Source organism: Carcharodon carcharias, chromosome 11 (genome assembly GCF_017639515.1).
Source record: "Carcharodon carcharias isolate sCarCar2 chromosome 11, sCarCar2.pri, whole genome shotgun sequence".
NCBI lineage: Eukaryota > Metazoa > Chordata > Chondrichthyes > Lamniformes > Lamnidae > Carcharodon > Carcharodon carcharias.
This window is the reverse complement of record NC_054477.1, coordinates 53,894,192-53,912,420: the sequence shown is the minus strand read 5'-3', so window position 1 is coordinate 53,912,420 and position 18,229 is coordinate 53,894,192. Positions and strand designations below refer to the sequence as shown.

General features: G+C 41.2%; 1 protein-coding gene across 1 annotated transcript in view; it reads left to right on the top strand.

Annotated features, from left to right (window-relative positions):
• The first annotated feature begins 7,637 nt into the window (after positions 1–7,637).
• tnfrsf19 (tumor necrosis factor receptor superfamily, member 19) overlaps positions 7,638–18,229 on the top strand; it is a 107,213-nt gene continuing 96,621 nt past the window's right edge. The window contains exons 1-3 of the mRNA XM_041198547.1: positions 7,638–7,903; positions 9,571–9,696; positions 14,361–14,471. Of these exons, the coding sequence (XP_041054481.1) occupies positions 9,631–9,696; positions 14,361–14,471 (177 nt within the window). The 5' untranslated portion in view covers positions 7,638–7,903; positions 9,571–9,630. The remainder of the gene's footprint in view (positions 7,904–9,570; positions 9,697–14,360; positions 14,472–18,229) is intronic.

The following is an 18,229-nucleotide window of genomic DNA, read 5'->3' as shown; positions in this document are numbered from 1 at the left end:
AAGGCCAAGCATTGTGTTTATTTTTTCCAAAAGGAAAAAGGTCATATTGGCAACATGAAAGATTTTTAAATTATGGGAAAATTAAATTTTCCAAAGACATATGGAACAATGGAATTTACAGATTAAAGAGAGAGAAACATATACAAAGAGGAATGAAGAGCTATGTTGGGTGGGCCATGTAAGATCTAACAGGACTATGTGAAATAGCTTTGAAGGAGCCTCGAGCCATGTTTGAAAAAGTCTGCTGTGTCACAGAATCACAGTGCAGAAGAGGCCCTTCAGCCCATCGAGTCTGCACCGACACGTGAGAAACACCTGACCTACCTACCTAATCCCATTTACCAGCACTTGGCCCATAGCCTTGAATGTTATGACGTGTCAAGTGCTCATCCAGGTACTTTTTAAAGGATGTGAGGCAACCCACCTCCACCACCCTCCCAGGCAGCACACTCCAGACCGTCACCACCCTCTGGGTAAAAATGTTTTTCCTCACATCCCCCCTAAACCTCCTGCCCCTCACCTTGAACTTATGTCCCCTTGTGACTGACCCTTCAACTAAGGGGAACAGCTGCTCCCTATCCACCCTGTCCATGCCTCTCATAATCTTGTACACCTCGATCAGGTTGCCCCTCAATCTTCTCTGCTCCAACGAAAACAACCTAAGTCTATCCAACCTCTCTTCATAACTTCAATGTTTCATCCCAGGCAACATCCTGGTGAATCTCCTCCGCACTCCCTCCAGCGCAATCACATCCTTCCTATAATGTGGTGACCAGAACTGCACACAGTACTCCAGCTGTGGCCTCACCAAGGTTCGATACAACTCCAACATGACCTCCTTACTTTTGTAATCTATACCTCGATTGATGAAGGTAAGTGTTCCATATGCCTTTTTCACCACTCCGCTAACATGCCCCTCCGCCTTCAGAGATCTATGGACACACATGCCAAGGTCCCTTTGTTCCTCAGAACTTCCTGGTGCCATGCCGTTCATTGAATACTTCTTTGTCAAATTACTCCTTTCAAAGTGTATCACCTCACACTTTTCAGGGTTAAATTCCATCTGCCATTTATCTGCCCATTTGACAATCCCGTCTATATCTTCCTGCAGTCCAAGACACTCAACCTCACTGTTAACCACCCAGCCAATCTTTGTGTCATCCACAAACTTACTAATCCTACCACCCACATAGTCATCTATGTCGTTTATATAAATGACAAATAATAGGGGAACGAGCACAGATCCCTGTGGTACGCCACTGGACACTGGCTTCCAGTAACTAAATTTGGAAAAAAGCCTTTGGAATTCCACTGTCAAGTGGGTGCTATGGTAACTGGCTGGCTTGCTTTTTAAATTTAAAGTCTATTTTGGACTGTTGCCTTAAAGGGGTGTGTAGTTGGGAAATAGGCTAATTGAGAATTTTAGGATTTGTTGTAGTATTAAGTAACTGTAATCTTATGTATTTGCTTGAAACCTTTTCTCTTGTTAATAAATATTTTAATTTAAATGTTAAAATCTCTTAATATTTTAATGGACTCATTACTTCTGAATTCAAAGCACACATCTTCTCATAATAAATACAAATTGCTAAATTGTTGTGTTGGAATGGCCAACTTTCCCTTGTGGATTTGGTCCGCTTGGCACACATCACCTATCATGTCAAAACACAGGAAACTGTCAAGCTATCTCCTTTGGAGTAGGCCAGAGCCCAGATTTGCACTAATGCAATGACTGTAATCGTTGTGGCACGTAAAGCCTGAACCTCTCAGCTGCAATGTGTAGAGGTCTTTGAAGCTTTTTGCATATGTACTTTAGTTGTTGCCCCTTTACAGTGGGATCCTTGTGACCTTCATGCATTCATTTGAGAGGGATAAATGGTCATTCAAAGCCAATCAAAATTTGGCCCCAAACTGCACTGGTTTCTTGCAGGAATGCGCACTACGAGTTAAGGGGCCCAAATCCTTCAGTTTTTTTATTATTTGTTCATGGGATGTGGGCATTGCTGGCTAGGCCAGCATTTATTTCCCATCCCTAATTGCCCTTGAAAAGGTAGTGATGAGCTGCCTCTGGAACTGCTGCAGTCCACGTGGTGTATGTACACCCACAGTGCTGTTAGGGATGGGGTTATATGATTTTGAACCAGCGACAGTGAAGGAATGACAATATATTTCCAAGTCAGGATGGTGAGTGGCTTGGAGGGGAACTTCCAGGCAGTGGTGTTCCCATCCATTTGCTGCCCTTGTCTTTCTAGATGGTAGTGTGCCCTTGTCCTTCCAGATGGTCGTAGTCATGGGTTTGAAAGGTGCTGTCTAAGGGGCCTTGGTGAATTTCTGCAGTACATCTTGTAGATGGTACACACTGTTGCTACTGTGTGCCGGTGGTGGAGGGAGTGAATGTTTGTGGATGGGGTGGCAATCAAGCAGTCCACTTTGTCCTAAACAGAGTCAAGCTTCTTGAATGTTATTGGAGCTGCACTTATCCAGGCAATGGGAGAGTATTCCATCACACTCCTGACTTGTGCCTTGTAGATTGTGGATAGGCTTTGGGGAATCAGGAGGTGAGTTACTTGCCACAGGAGTCCTAGCCTCTGGCCTCCTCTTGTAGCCACAGTTTATATGTGCCTCATCCAGTTCAGTTTCTGGTCAATAGTAACCCCTAGGATGTTGATTGTGGGGGATTCAGAGATGGTAATGCCATTGAATGTCGAGGGGTGATGATTAGATTGTCTTTTGTTGGAAATGGTCATTGCCTGGCATTGCCTGTGATGCAAATCTTACTTGCCACCTGTCAGGCCAAGTCCAGGTCTTGTTGTATTTGGACATTGACTGTATCAGTATCTGAAGAATCGCAAATGGTGCTGAACATGGTGCTGAACATTGTGCAGTCATCGGCGAACATTGCCACTTCTGACCTTATGATGGAAGGAAGGTCATTGATGAAGTAGCTGAAGATGGTTGGGCCTAGGACACTATCCTGAGGAACTCCTACAGTGATGTCCTGGGGCTGAAATGACTGACCTCCAACAACCACAACCATCTTCCTTTATGCTGGGTACGACTCCAACTAGCAGAGAGTTTTCCCCTGATTCTCATTGACTCCAGTTTTGATCGGTCTCCTTGATGGCACACTCGGTCAAATGCAGCTTTGATGTCAAAGAGGGGAATCAAATTGGCTGAAGACTGCTAACTATGATGCTCAGGTCCTCTGGAAGAGGCCGAGATGGATCATCCACTCAGCATTCCTAGCTGAAGATTATTGCAAATGCTTCAGCCTTATCTTTTGCATTGATGTGCTGGGCTCCCTCATCATTAAGGATGGGGATATTTGTGAAGGCTCCTCCTCCAGTGAGTTGTTTAATTGTCCAACACCATTCATGACTAGATGTGGCAGGACTGCAGAGCTTAGATCTGATCCGTTGGTTGTGGAATCACTTAGCTCTGTCTATCTCTTGCTGCTTATGCTGTTTGGCATGCAAGTAGTCCTGTGTTATAGCTTCACCAGGTTGACACCTCATTTTTAGGTATGCTTGGTGCAGCTCCTGGGATGCCCTTGATTGAACCAGGGTTGATCCCCTGACTTGGTAGTAATGGTAGAGTGGAGGATATGCCAGGCCATGAGGTTACAGATTGTGGGTGAGTTCAATTCTGCTGCTGCTGATGGCCCACAGCGCCTCATGGTTGCCCAGTCTTGAGCTGCTAGATCTGTTCAAAATCTATCCCATTTAGCACGGTGGTAGTGCCACACATGATGGAGGGTATCTTCAATGTGAAGATGGGACTTTGTCTCCACAAGGACTATGTGGTGGTCATTCCTACTGATACTGTCATGGCATTTGTTGGTATCTGAGTATTCTTGACATATCTCAGCTGAGCCTTGCCCTACACATTTTAAAGCATAAATTATTAGAGTGCCCCAAAGTGCAGTAGTTGACTCCTCCCACAAGTCCTCAGACCCCTCCCCTGGCAATTTTTTTCCTGGGTTCACAAGAACATAAGAAATAGGAGTAGAAGGAACCCATTCAGCCCTCAAGCCCGCTCCGCCATTCAATAAGGTCATGGCTAAGCTGATGGTGGCCTTAACTCAGCTTTTTTGCCTAACCCCCATAATCCTTGACTCCCCTGTAAATCAAAAATCTGTCTAACTGAGCCTTGAATATATTAAATGAACTAGCCTCCATTGCCACTGGGGAATAGAATTCCTTAGATTAATGACCCTCTGAGAGAAGAAATTCCTCCTCATCTCCATCTTAAATGGGAGACCTCTTATTTTGAAACTGTGCCCCCTAGTTTCACATTCCCTCATGAGGGGGGACACCGTCTCAGTATCTACCCTGTCAAGTCCCTTTTGAATCTTATATTTTTCAATAAGACCACATCTCATTCTTCTAAACTCCAATGAGTATAGGCCCAACCTGCTCAGGCTTTCCACAGAGACAATTGCCAGAATCAACACAGTGAACCTTCTCTGAGCTGCCTCCAATGCAAATATATCCCTCCTTTAATAAGGAGACCAAAACTGTACGCAGTACTCTACATGAGATCAGGAGAAATATCTTCACTCAAAGGGTCGTGATTCTTTGGAATTCTCTAACCAAAGGGGCTGTGGATGCTCTATCATTGAATATGTTTTAGGCTGAGATGGACAGATTTTTGGTCTCTCTCGAAATCAAGGAATATGGGGAGTCGAAGCAGAAGGTCAGCCATGATCATATTAAATGGCGGGGCAGGCTTGACGGGCCATGTCCACTCCTGCTTTTATTTCTTATGTTCTTATGGAAATAAAGGGAGGCTTCAGAGATTATTTTTATTTTTCAATCCTACTGTGTTTTATCCACTCTGACCATCTCCCATTTTCAGCTGAAGTATCTATTGCCAGAACCATGAATAATCACAGGCTACTTGTGCACACAGAACACTATGACAGGGCAGCATCGCAACAAAGGGTTTGGAAGAGGTGAAAAAATAGAAGGGACAGACTCCTGGGTTGCCAGTCAGTAATACATCTTGGAGTGGTCAATGTCACATGTGCGTCACCTCCCCAGGGAATTCAACAATGTAGTAGAACTCTATAGCTCCCTCCCTCTCTATCTGCATATGATGCCAAACTCTGCAGCTTTGTTGAAGAACACACCCATGACCTGTCGCATGGCTGCCTTGATTGATGTTACACAGGTTCCTCATTGCATCTTGAAAGGATCTTGTGCCAAAAAAATTCAGGGAAGTGGTTGCTATCATATTCTGGCAATGGAAAGAGGTTGAAGATCTTCGCAAAGAAGGCTGTAGAGGTGTACAAAGGCAGACTTGGACAATCGGGTCTTTAAACATAGCGCTCCTCCAACTTATGCTGCCTCTGGATATGCTATGGAGGATAATATCTAATGTGCCAGTTCTTCTGCCATGCTGCCTTATTCTCCTCACCTTAATACAAGTTTATGCCTCCTCTTGCATTAGAATGGTATAGAGATGTGTAAAGTGAATACAAATTTCCACAATGATTTTTAGTGGAATAACAGTGTTAGTGCTGCAGATAGTAGGGCAATTTATGTGAGATGTAAAGTATGATGCACTAACTGCAGTATAACTAAGATTTTAGCTAATTTGGTTGGCACTCAAAGCTCTGCCAAAGACAGAGTTCTGGGAACATATTACCTATCTGTTCTCTAAATTATGGATGATGGTTTGAGAAAACTATAAATGGAGTAAAAGGAACATAAATAATTTGTAAATAAGCGCTCTTAAAATATTGAGAAACAATATTTTCTGCATATCTCTTATCTGAACAAAGAGAAATCTGAAATGCAATTCATTCACTGAGAGGATCTATCATCATTGCCTGCATGTGTGTTATAGATGTTTGTATTATAAATGTGCCAACTCATTTATCATTCAGCCAGCAACAAGATTTTTGCAGTCCACCCTAAGCAATTGAACAAACATCACAGAAAACAACAGGTTCCACTTCAAATGCTTTTGTTTGTTTGTTGATGCATGAATTTGAAAGACTATATGGTTAGTTATTGGGAGCAAAGCAAATACATGTCTGAAATTGAGAAAAAGCATTGCTTTACATCTCAGAGTTTTTGTTACAATTATTCTTATACAAGACTGTGGCATCATATTTTGCTTCCTGCAATGTAACGCACATGGCAAATGTAGCGGGCATTATCCTTCTACAGGTATTTAGATTGATACTTGAAAAGAAAAAATTTGCAGGGCTATGTGAGAAGCAGCTTGTGGAGGAGGTCTAATTGGATAACATATTCAAAGAGCCAGCACATAATCTCCTGTGCTCTGTGATTCTGCAATATCTTAGTACTTATATGAACACAGGTCACAAGATTTGTTACAGTCAACATCAGGCCTTTTTTGAATAATTTATTTGCATCAAAACAAACAAGTGAAGAATATTAGCCAAGTTATAGCTGTTAAGTTAAAATTGTTTTAGATATCCACACAGTGGCAAAAATCCATGTGCAAATACTTGGCAAATGCCAAAAGTAAAATACTGTGGATGCTGGAAATCTGAAATAAAAGCAGAAAATGCTGTACTTATTTAGCTAGTCAGGCAAAATCTGTGGAGAGAGAAAAACAACATTAACATGATCAACCTGAAAAGTTAACTTTGTTTCTCTGTCTATGGCGGCTGTCTGACCTAGGAAATACCAGATCTAGTTGCTAGGGATGTCTGCAAGCCATTCATATCTTGTGTTAGTTAATTCATATCTTTGAAAGGGAGCAGAAAAATGCATGTCGAGAATTCAGAAAAGTGCAGAAAAGCCAGAAAAAAAGAAAAAAAATGCTTTCAAAATGATTCCAAACTCCTGTCAAAAGTACCCTTGACAGTTCACCTTGTGATTAGTTAAATTACACAGAACTGAAGGCTCCCAGGTTCATTCCTAGTCTGTTTTAAACTAGATGATCTAAGCCAGAGTGCACCATTCAGTATCCCTGTGTTCAAAAGGAGAATATCACCACCATTCCCACTTTAAATCAACATCTAACGTTGAAATCTGTATGTTTGGACATTGAATCAAACAAAATTCAGTTTTGGATCTCCTTGCAGTCAAATAGGCTGCCTAGTACTGTCAAGGTTCATACATGGACAATGGACTGGAGTGGAATTGGACCTATACTAGGAGTCAGCACTTACTTAACAGTGAAAGGGAGAGAAAAGCTGGCAGAGAAAAATGAGCAAAAACATATCAAAGTCAAATTCTCATATGAAAAATCCTGCCAATGTTAAATTGCATGAAAATTATCGATTTTTCCCATTTTGCAGCATATAAACTGATCTTTGTATACAGTTGTGAGATTGTATATAACTTTATACGTACTCCGGCTCATTATAGAGGATAATATTTCATGCAATCCACTTTCAACAAGAATCTTGCAGTCGTTTTTTGTTATAAGTGAGTTTACGCATTCAGCGAGATTTTCAAAGAAGTATGCGTTGACAGTAAACGAGGTACTGCATCTAACTATGGATGCGTGCCTTTGTCTAGTGCTAGTCAGGATTACGTTTTCAATTTAAGCAGGCATGTGTGCAAACCCAGTCTGAAGGAGGATTAAAGTTCTGTTCTATACTATGACCAACTTTCCCCAGGATGCCTCATTCCTAACCAATCCCTTTGCAATCTGAAGTTTAGATGATGTCATGGGATCTGAAGAGCGAGATGAAAGGGATAGACTGTAACCCCTGGCGCTGAGAAGTGCTTCACACACACATACACACACACACACACACAGAGCCTTGGAACTCCCAAACACTTAAGAGCCGCAGCGATTAGACTCAGATAAAACATCACAGGGCGCAGGAAGGCTGCTACGGCTCGCTTGCTTTTTTCGGATTGCTAGGGACAAGAAAAGGGATCGGCATCCGAGAGAAAAGGAACCGACTTTCGAGGTACACAGCGACATGAAATGGGGTCTGTGCCCCTAACTCTGCGCTCGGTGCTGTACCTGGTCAAATGCTCCTGCTCCGCCAGCAGCCTTTGATCGCTCAGTGATCTCCGATCAGATTATCAGAGGCGACTGCTGCTGGCCCGGGCTGCAACCTTTTGAAGTGGCTGCACTTCAATGGAAACGTTGCTGGGGCGTCGGGTGGCGGGGGAGTTTGCGGACACTGAGTCGGGGAAAGGAGGCCGTGGGGTGGGAGGCGACTTTAGATCTGAACAGAGCGAAACCAAAGGAGAAAAGTCAAATCAAGAATGAAGTTCGCGAGTTCAGGGCAGGTAGAAAGGTGATTGCGGTCTGGAGGAAATGGGCGGCAGATGGACTTGTCCGAAAGGCGAGTGCCAGTAGCTTGCTGTCCCATTTTCCAATTTTTAATGAAATTGGTGGCTCGGAATGATTTGAATTGTTGCCGATCACTAGGATTGGCACGATGGCTTTTAACATTTCGGTGCTTTACTTTTCACACGCGCGGATAATGTGTTTTGGGGATTTTATTTTGAGGGGTAAATGAGTTTGATCCCACCCTGGGTGGGAAGGGGTTCGGCTGCTCCTCGAAGGGATGGTGGTGTTTGATAATTCCGCTGGATTCGGCCAATATTCGACGTCTATGTTAAACGTTTACTTCACCAAATTATCCGCCTCTTCGGATAGAATTGTAGACTGTGCGCGGATTAAATATCTATTTGTGGAGATCCAAAAGCCGCCATCTGAGCTGCGCGCTCAGTCTTTGAGGAGAAAAGGGAAATTTTCACTGAAAATAAACAAGGGCAGAAATAACCATTAACGCCTTCACCACATCAACTAATTATAAAGAGGGAAAGAACTTCTCCGCTCAGCTTTTTTCAAATGCACTCACCCTGTCGCTACAGAAAACATTCTTTGGCCTGAAGGTGTGATTGAGACGAACTGTAGTCAGTAAAGCATCTGACCCCCTGACCTCTGCCAATCCAACCGTAATTCAGGCGGAGTTGCAAAGCATTGTGCGAATTTGGCCACCTTTTTGGGGGGGAACTGTCTCTCAAACACTATCACTGCTTCCATAAACAGCCAACAAATCCCGCAAGCTGGGCTGTTTGCATATAGATATTTCCACATACAACTCCATGCGTCCAGATTAATCCGGTCCTGCTATGAAGCGGAAAGTATGGCCTTTAAATTTGATAATAAGGCAAAATTCTGCATGTTCAGCACTTGATATTTCTTAACAGGATCGTGTGATCACCCTTAAAAAATTAGTTTTTTAAAAAAGGTACAAATAAAAAAACCGGGCAATTGGAAACACAGAATACGTTGGCAATACATAGTATTTGCTGACAAAGGACATGTTAATATTTGGATGTAATCCTTCGTCAAGGGCATTGGATATGTTTACAACTATACAACAAAAAAAAAACAATAGTCTTGCTGCAGTTTAATTTTAGAAGGGATCACGGTTCCAGACACTCACGATATTCTATTATTTCTTTAAAATGAACATATTTTGCGGCACTGTGGAACAGTATCACTCATACTTGACAAGGATTTCTTTAAGCACGCCAATGGAGTATCTTATGATGCTGATATATGATATTTAAAGAGAATTACTTGAGAATTACTAGAAAGTATTTTGCTTTCCAGCCCTGTTTGTTGATGAGAAAGCCGAGGTAGATCTCCGCGGAGATACTTTGTACCGCAGGAATGAGAGTCGGGATGTCCCACAAACAACAAGGCATATTGCAACACCTGCTGATCGCTTTTTGTCTGGTAAGGAGTTTGCATTTGATGTCTTTGTACCAGTCCTTGAAAAAATCTCTACTTTTCAGCAAATCACAATGCATCATTATAGAAACTAATGCAAATATCAGAAGACCCCAAAATAATGATTGTGGTATTTTGATTTCAAATGATAGCATTGTGTTTTGCACCCAAATACAGAATGCATTCACAAAAAGGAGTCCATTTGGTTCTCTTCCGCAGGTCGGAGTGCACACTGAGAAGTTGGGCCTAATCTTCCGAGGAGTGGCAGTCACCATCGGATTGTCACTCCGCTCCTATTTTTTTACTCTGCGCTGCACCTCTGCATTTCTGGCCCGGACTTCCGAACCAGGCCTCTTCTGCAGACCGCCCTGTTCCTAGAGTAAAATGGACGGTGGGGGTGGGGGGGGAAGCCTCGCCCCCTTTTTACGGCTCTGACTGCCGTATTTTGGTAAGTCATCATTCACCAACACAGTGAAAAGCTTTGGAACATCTAAATAGCTTTTCAGTGTGTTAGCGAATGGGTGTGTGTGAGTTAAGTGGGTAGGGTGCCAGCTGGGTGGTAGGTGGCAGGGTGGATAGGGTGGTAGGTTGCAGAGTGAGTAGGGGGGTAGATGGCAGGGTGATTAGAGTGCCAGCTGAGTAGGGTGTGGCAGGGTCATAGGGTGGTGGGATCAGGTTGAGAGGGGAATTGGATGATTGGGGAGTCAGAGGGCTAGGAGGGTCTTGGAGTGTCAGGGGTGGTCGGGGGAAGTCGGAGAGTCGGTGGCGGGAGAGTTAGGGATGGTGAGTTTTAGAGGATTTTTTTCCTGTCTAACATTTCCTCAGTAACTATTCTGGTAAGTGAGTCAGATCTCTCTGAATGCCCAACTCTTAGCTCAAGAGTTGGATGCTTTTTCAGAGGATCTGGATGCTGGGGAATTGTCCATTGGAAGTTGAAACTTCCTGGGCAATTCCTGCAGACCCCTAGCATTGGGACTTCTGAGGCGTCTCCGGCATATCTTCTGGAGTACCTCCAAGATACGACCATCCAGAGACTGGTAGATCTGGACTAATGTTGGCAGAAAACAGATATTAGTCTGTGACGCTGACATAACTAAAGCAGAAGCAGAATATGAGAAGTATTGCGCATTACTATCAGCTCTCTAATTCTCGGAAAGCATGTAACACAAAGGTTTCTTGTTAAGTTTTTGCGAAGGATTGGCACTATAGTCAATCAAAAAAATCTGCACTTCTTTTGCCAAATACCATTATGGCAGATAATCTTTCCAAAATATTCTTTCCAAATTGATGTTACTGTTCACCCTTCAAAGCGCTAATTATTTGTGCACATTTTCTAGAGTCCTTTTGTATTCAGAAGAGGCAGGGAAAGGGTTAGTTTATATATACATAGTTTATTCAGAAACAACTGACTACAGTCAACCTTTGTTATTGCAGACAGCTCTTCTTATCAGGAATTTGGCTTTTGAGGTTTGAACACTTATACTCAGTATAATGATAGCCTTTGCTTGACCTGAGAGTAAATTTATTCTAATGAACTGTTTGTAATTATGGTTCCACTGAATCTGAATAATTTTTGCCTTTGCCTTAATTCACCAGCCAAACACATCCTTTCAGTGAAACATTTCAGGTCCTGTGCTATTTTTTGTTCATGAATAAAGATCAAACCAAATATACAAAATCTATGTAAAACTGCTACTTCCTAGAAAATAGATTTTTTTTAACTTCTTTCTTTTAAAATTTCCATTCGAATTGATGGTGTACCACCAAATATCTTGAATTAATATTTTACAGCTGTGCTACATTGACCTACATTGGCTCCCTGTTGAGCAAAGCCTCAATTTTAATACTTTTATCTTTGTTTTCAAATCTCTCCATAGACTCGCCTCTTCCTATCTGTGTAACCTCTTCCAACCCTTTAAAGCTTCGAGATATCTGCACTCCTCTCATTCTGATCTCTTGATGATCTTGGTTCAATATTAATAGCCATGCCCTCAACCGTCCAAATCGCTGCCTTTTTTTTCCTCCTTTAAAGTTCTTTTTAAAACCTACCTCTTTGAGCTTTCGGTCATCTACGCTAATATCTCCTTATGTGGCTCTGTATCAGATTTTGTTTGAATATGCTCCTGTGAAGTGTCTTGGGATGTTTTACTATGTTAAAGGTGCTATATAAATGCAAGTTGTTATTGCCTTGTCTCTCATTGCACTAAGTTCTGCTCACCCATCCGTCCTATGATCTACATTGGCTACTAATCCCACAATATCTCTGGATTAAAACTCTCATCATCATCTTCAAATCCCTTTCCTGTCTCTGAAACTTCCTCCCGCCCTACAACTGTTTGAAAACCTGCAACCTATGTACAACACTCTTGTACAACACTCCACCCCCTTCAACCCACCATTGGCAGCTATACCATCAGCCATTTAGGCCCTGAACTCTGGAATTCTCTTACTTAAACCTCTCTGCCTTTCAGCCTCTCTCATCTCCTTTAAGACCCTCCTTAAAGTCTACCTCAGAGACAAAACTTTTGGTCACCCCTTTTAATAGCTCCTTCTTTGACTTGATGTCAGTTTTTCTCTGACACCATTTGTGTGAAGCACATTGGGACATTTTTATATTTTAATGCTGCTACATCAATGCATGTATGGCATTTCATCCCAGTAAAGGACCTCCCAAATATGTAAATCATGCAACTGCCTGATTTATACACAAGGTGACTTGGATGTAAAACCCACCAGTAAATCAGTTATTCCAATAAAATTTAATAACCTTTCAAAACAATAATTTGAGCAAAAATAATTCAACCAGCACATTTGTTTCAATTTATGTTTCAATATTAAGGTGAAATGAGCCAAGCAAAGTAATAAGACTGTAAGTATATACTTGTCCAGTTAAATTATCCTTCGGGACTCATGCTGGGCTACTCTCATCTGTCTGAGTACAAAACATTTTACTCGACTCCTTGCTGAAATCTCTCCAGTTCTTTTTTGATATTATTTGTTGAGTTGTAACTAACTGCACAAGGTGACAGGCTAGTTCAAAAGTCAGTAAAACATTTTAGGGCTACAGGTTATTTCTCAAATTACACTCAACTCATTTTTTCACCAAGCTGATTACATAAAATTCAGAATTTACAGAGCAGAAACAGGCTGTTTGGTCCAATAGGTCTCTGCTTCACATGAGCCTCCTCCCACCTTACTTCAATTCATAAGTTATTAAGTTACCTTTCTATCCCCTTTTCCTTCATGTATTTATTTAGCTTCCTCATAAATGCATCTAAAAATGATGTATACCAGTTGGAAGATTTGCATGTCTTGCTATTTTTATGTACTGTAGTTTGTGCAGATGTCTCCTTGGCAAGTCCAATTGAGGCCATGAAAATTTTGCAGCCCTTTAATTATACAAAATGAAGAGTTACTCAGTGAGTAGTGATTGCACAACATAAATCAGAGTGAATGCTTATGTAGTACAGGGAGCTTCTTAGGAAACTGTTGTAATGGCACGCAAGTAGATTCTTTACAATCCTTGTAGTTTTGGTGCAGATAATCTCTCTTTATATATCATAATGAAGCAATTGCACTAAAATTACATTGCAATTCACTTATGTTTGTTTCTGCAAAACCAATTTAATAAGGCCTTGTTTATCCTGTCTTTTTAAATGAACATTAAAGACTTTTCAAACTTGCTGTTCTTTAACCCCTTATATCTTTACTCAGATTTCAACAAACTGCCCTTCAGAAGCAGTTATGCTTTAACCACCTATTTTTACACCTGTTTTTACATTTCTAATTAAATAAAACCAGAGGCAACTGGTCAAGGAATTACCAGAATAATATTCAAGAGAAGAAATATGCAGTGAATAATAATAAATTTGGAACTTAAGTTGATCTCATGCTGAGGCCATTGCATGACCCAAATGCTAGGAGTTCCAGAAATAATGTGTCTTTTGTCAGAGAAGGTTTTGATGTTGGAGACCACACTGTTTATATGGTGTTACCTCCCAGATCAAAGTTATGCAGGTATGGTTCATTAGGAACCTGCTGAGATGTTCGATATCCCAACATTTACACCACTACTGGCGTCAGACCATGGAATTAAGCCCTGCAAGCAGTAGAGCAGATTGTAAAACAGTAAAATCACACTGCCAGCCTCCCATTGTCCTGAAGACAAATGACACAGATCAAACATTCTTGCCAGAGGCTTTGTTTTCAGTGGCAGTGCCACTATCGAGCTTGCAGTAGCAACTGATACACAATTCACTCAGGCATTAATACTACGTTAGTGTTCCTCCAGCATCAAAATCGAAATATTGCAGATGCTGGATATCTGAAAACTGAAAGTAGGAATACTCAGCAGCATCTGTGGAAGAGCAAAAGTCTGTTAGTTGATGTTTTAAGTTGAAAAGACCCTTCTTCAAGCTTTAGCTCCTCTGATTCCTCCTTGATTTAGGGCAGCCAGAAAAGGTATATATTTTGTATATATATTCCATTTGCCAATAGTGGTTTTTTTTTAAATTACTCTGTTGACTGCTTGTACACAAACAAAAAGGAATATTATTTTTTAATTACCCTGTTACTACTTACCAACTTTTAATTCTCTTTCCAACTTCAATGAAAAACAAAAGACTCTTATGGAACTGAGTTTGTTCAGTAAATCTGCCTGTTTTCATTAGATTCACGGAGCTGCAGGCGAGACAGGAGACTGCCGGGAGCAGGAGTACAGAGACCAAGCTGGAAACTGTGTGGCCTGCAAACAGTGTGGTCCAGGGCAGGAACTCTCAAAGGTATGAAGAGCTGAAGATTTTGTTTCTCCAGTTTCATCCTTTGCTTCCTATAGTCATAGAATACATCAATGAATCGGATTCAACATATTCTAAGCAAGTTCATTCTGAAATTTGAATCTCCATTGCATACACTTGCCAGCACAAGTTCTCAGTGAATGGAACTGCAGACTAGTACTGGCAGAGTACAAAACACATGCCGAGAGCCACAGCTAAAAGCTGTGAGTTAATGCTCCTTCCCCTGGGTACATTTGAAACAATTAATTTGAATCAGTTGCTGCCTTAGACTTGAAAATTGAGTGAGTTCATGTCATTTGGATTTGTTTATGGGTCCTGGCACACAAAGGGGCACTGGTTCAGAGATCACAAGGAAATACAAAAAGGTCAGGCCCAGAGCCCTGCTGTGCTCTGCATTGTCTTTTTGTGCATACGTAGTAAAATCAACTCTCTACACACTGGGGCTTAGACTGATTCACAATAATTGCTGGAAAAGCCCATTTACATAGGGGGGCACAGGCTCAAGACAGAATAAAGTAACATTTGCACTGAAATAACTTATGTTTTAATGTGTTTTGAGAACATTTTAGAATAAATTTAAAATTATTGCCAACAAAGAAATTCCCTGTTTTGAACCAAAATTCAGTTTGCTTTTACTCTGATGTGCTGCTTTGTGCTGTCAGGCAATCTGATGAAATGGTGGTAGGCAGTGTTTTCAAAATGTGTGCGCCAGAAGTTTTGTCGATGATGTGCATGCATAACCCAGACTATGGGTCTGGCATCCCAATGCTGGAATTTGAGGGTTAGCCTGATTTAGATCTTCTGGGGGCTCTGCCAATTCCTGCTGCAAATTCAAAATAAAAGTGAACAGAATTGACTCCAGATTCACTGTGAAAATGAAGCTTAAGGCCAGAACTGATTAAGAGGGTCCTTTTTTTCAAAGAATATTAGAAACATACACGATTCCTAAAAAAATTGGTTTGTTAACTCTTTGTGTTCAGAATGTGATAACCCCTTGCTATTACTTTCAAAAGATATTATCCTAAAGGCTGTGTATTTGAAATGAAAATTAAGATAATATATCAATAACATTTTGTTATCAGTTAATTGAATCTCTGCAGAAATCAAAAATCTTATGTCTAAAGATAAGTTTAAAATACACCTATAATTTTCAAGTGGTTAATAAACTTGCTATCAAATGATCAAAACTAGCTTGCAGCAGTTAAAATCTTGAACTAAAATGCATCTTGATGAAAATTGATTAATAATTAGCATGAAAATGGGAGGCGGAAGAGAAAGAAAAGTGATTTAGAAGTCCTATTGTTAGGAAAACTAGATTAAGTTGTTGTTTACTTTGTCAGACATTGATGACTGTTTTGGCTTCAAGTTATCTTTAGTTCTATCATCTTGTTCCTACCCACATTAGAACTGCTTTACATGGTCATGCTAAGAAGTCAGGGACAATGGTGACTTTTTGTTTGTGAGAATGCCATGTCATCCATTGAAATTCAAGTGTTTGTTCTTGTGCACATTGTGCCTTTGTGTTCAACTAACCCTTTGTTGTTCATGGACCATTACGAATTTTGATCATTGGCCCGAGAACTGAGGAACAAAATTACACACAAGGGTAGTCAAATTAGTAATTCCTATTTACAGTCTCATGGTCTTCCGCTGATATTCCTGCACTCTCGGCACGAACCCTTTCTCTGCTTTCCTTTTACACCCTTTAGTTTTAGAAAGATTATTTCTGTTACAATTATTACATTATGTGCTGAGTTAGTTAATCTCAGACAGGGAAGCAGCAGGAGCACTGCAATTGGGCTGAGTGCCCCTGGGCTAGGGAGTGGAAATATCAGCCACATTTTCAACTCTTGATCACTAGTTGGTCGCTGAGGGAAAAGCCATGCGTGTATGTTAAATGAAGACAGCTGTGATGCCTTCTGTAACTTTATGGCCCTTTTGGGAGCACTCTTCAAACTGGGTCAGAAGAATATGGTTTTAAGCCCCAGAGCAAGGATTGAACCAATAATCTAGACTGACACTTAATTGAAGCACAGAATAAGTGGCATCACTGAAGATGCCGACCTTTGGATGAGATGGAAACTGAAGATCTTTGCTTGTTCCAGTCCTGTCTGTGTGCTCTGGTGGTTCTGCTGGAGGTTGAAGATCACAAGGCACATCATGAAGACAGGCAGAGAATTCTCTTATGTCTTGGGCATAACCAACAGTATCAAAGAGCAAATTAAACTGAAATACATTTAATTTCCTGTTTGTGAATGCTGTTAGTGCAGGTTGGCTGTCATATTTGGTTACCTAGTAACAGTCACTGCATTCAAAAAGTAATTTATTTTATGAAGCACTGTGAAAAATTCAATTTGTTAAACATATAGCTTACAATTAGTTATTAAGATGATTGAATATGTTCTGTCTAAACACAACAACAATTCGGAGTTATATAACAACTGTAATACAGTCAAACGTCCCAAGGTGCTTCACAGGAGCTGACCACATATCAGTGTCGCCATTAAATCCTTCCACTTCTGTAACATCATCTGACTCTGCCCCTGTTTCACCCATCTGCTGCTAAGACCTTCATCCAAATCCTCTAGATTTGACTACTTGAATGCGCTCCTGCCCAGCCTCCCATCTTCCCTCCTCCATAAACTTAGGCTTATCCAAAATGCTGCTACCCATATCCTAACCATAGAACCATAGAAAAGTTATGGCACAGAAAGAAGCCATTCAGCCATCGTGTTTGCGCTGGCCAAAAAAGAGAAAAAAAAAAACTAGCTGCTCATTTCAATGCCGCTTTCCAGCACCTGGTCCATAGCCTAGCAGGTTACAGCACTTCAGATGCAGATCCAGGTACCTTTTAAATGAGCTGAGCGCTTCAGCCTCAATCACAAATTTAGGCAGTGAATTCCAGACGTCCACCACCCTCTGGGTAAAAAAGTTTTTTCTTATGTCCCCCCTAATCCTTCTACCAATCACCTTAAACCTGTGCCCTCTAACATGTGCCAAATTCCGTTCACCCATCACCTCTGTATTTATCTCGAGTCTTATCACACCCTGGACTAATTACTTTAAAAATGTAGTCATTGCTGTTAAACAGGCTAATGTGACAGGCGGGCAGTTTGCATGTTGCAAAATCCTACAAAATAAGATGTATGAATGACCTGATAATCTGTTTCTGGTGTGTTCATTAAGGATATGGTAAAATCCCTGTTCTTCTTCAAATAGTGCTGTGAGATGGGTAGGCCATTCAGGCCTGAGATGCGGAGAAATAAGACTCGAGATAAATACAGAGGTGATGGGTGAACGGAATTTGGCACATGTTAGAGGGCACAGGTTTAAGGTGATTGGTAGAAGGATTAGGGGGGACATAAGAAAAAACTTTTTTACCCAGAGGGTGGTGGACGTCTGGAATTCACTGCTTAAACTTGTGATTGAGGCTGACCTACATGGATTCCCGATTGAGCAATATCTCCATTTTAAAATTCTCATCCATGTTTTCAACCCTCCCTATCTGTAACACCCTCCGAGGTATCTGCCCTGCTCCATTTCTGGTCTCTTGCACATCCTGGATTTTAATTGCTGCTGTGTCTTCTCTTGCCAAGGCTTAAACACACTCTTGAAGAGCAATCCTCTTGGCTTAGCTATCAGAGCTAACTATAAAGCAGCATGGATCAGTATGGTCCAGAGAAGGGAGAGTACATTACTTTGGCGTTTTAAAAATATCTTGTTCTGTCAGCTTAACTCAGCTG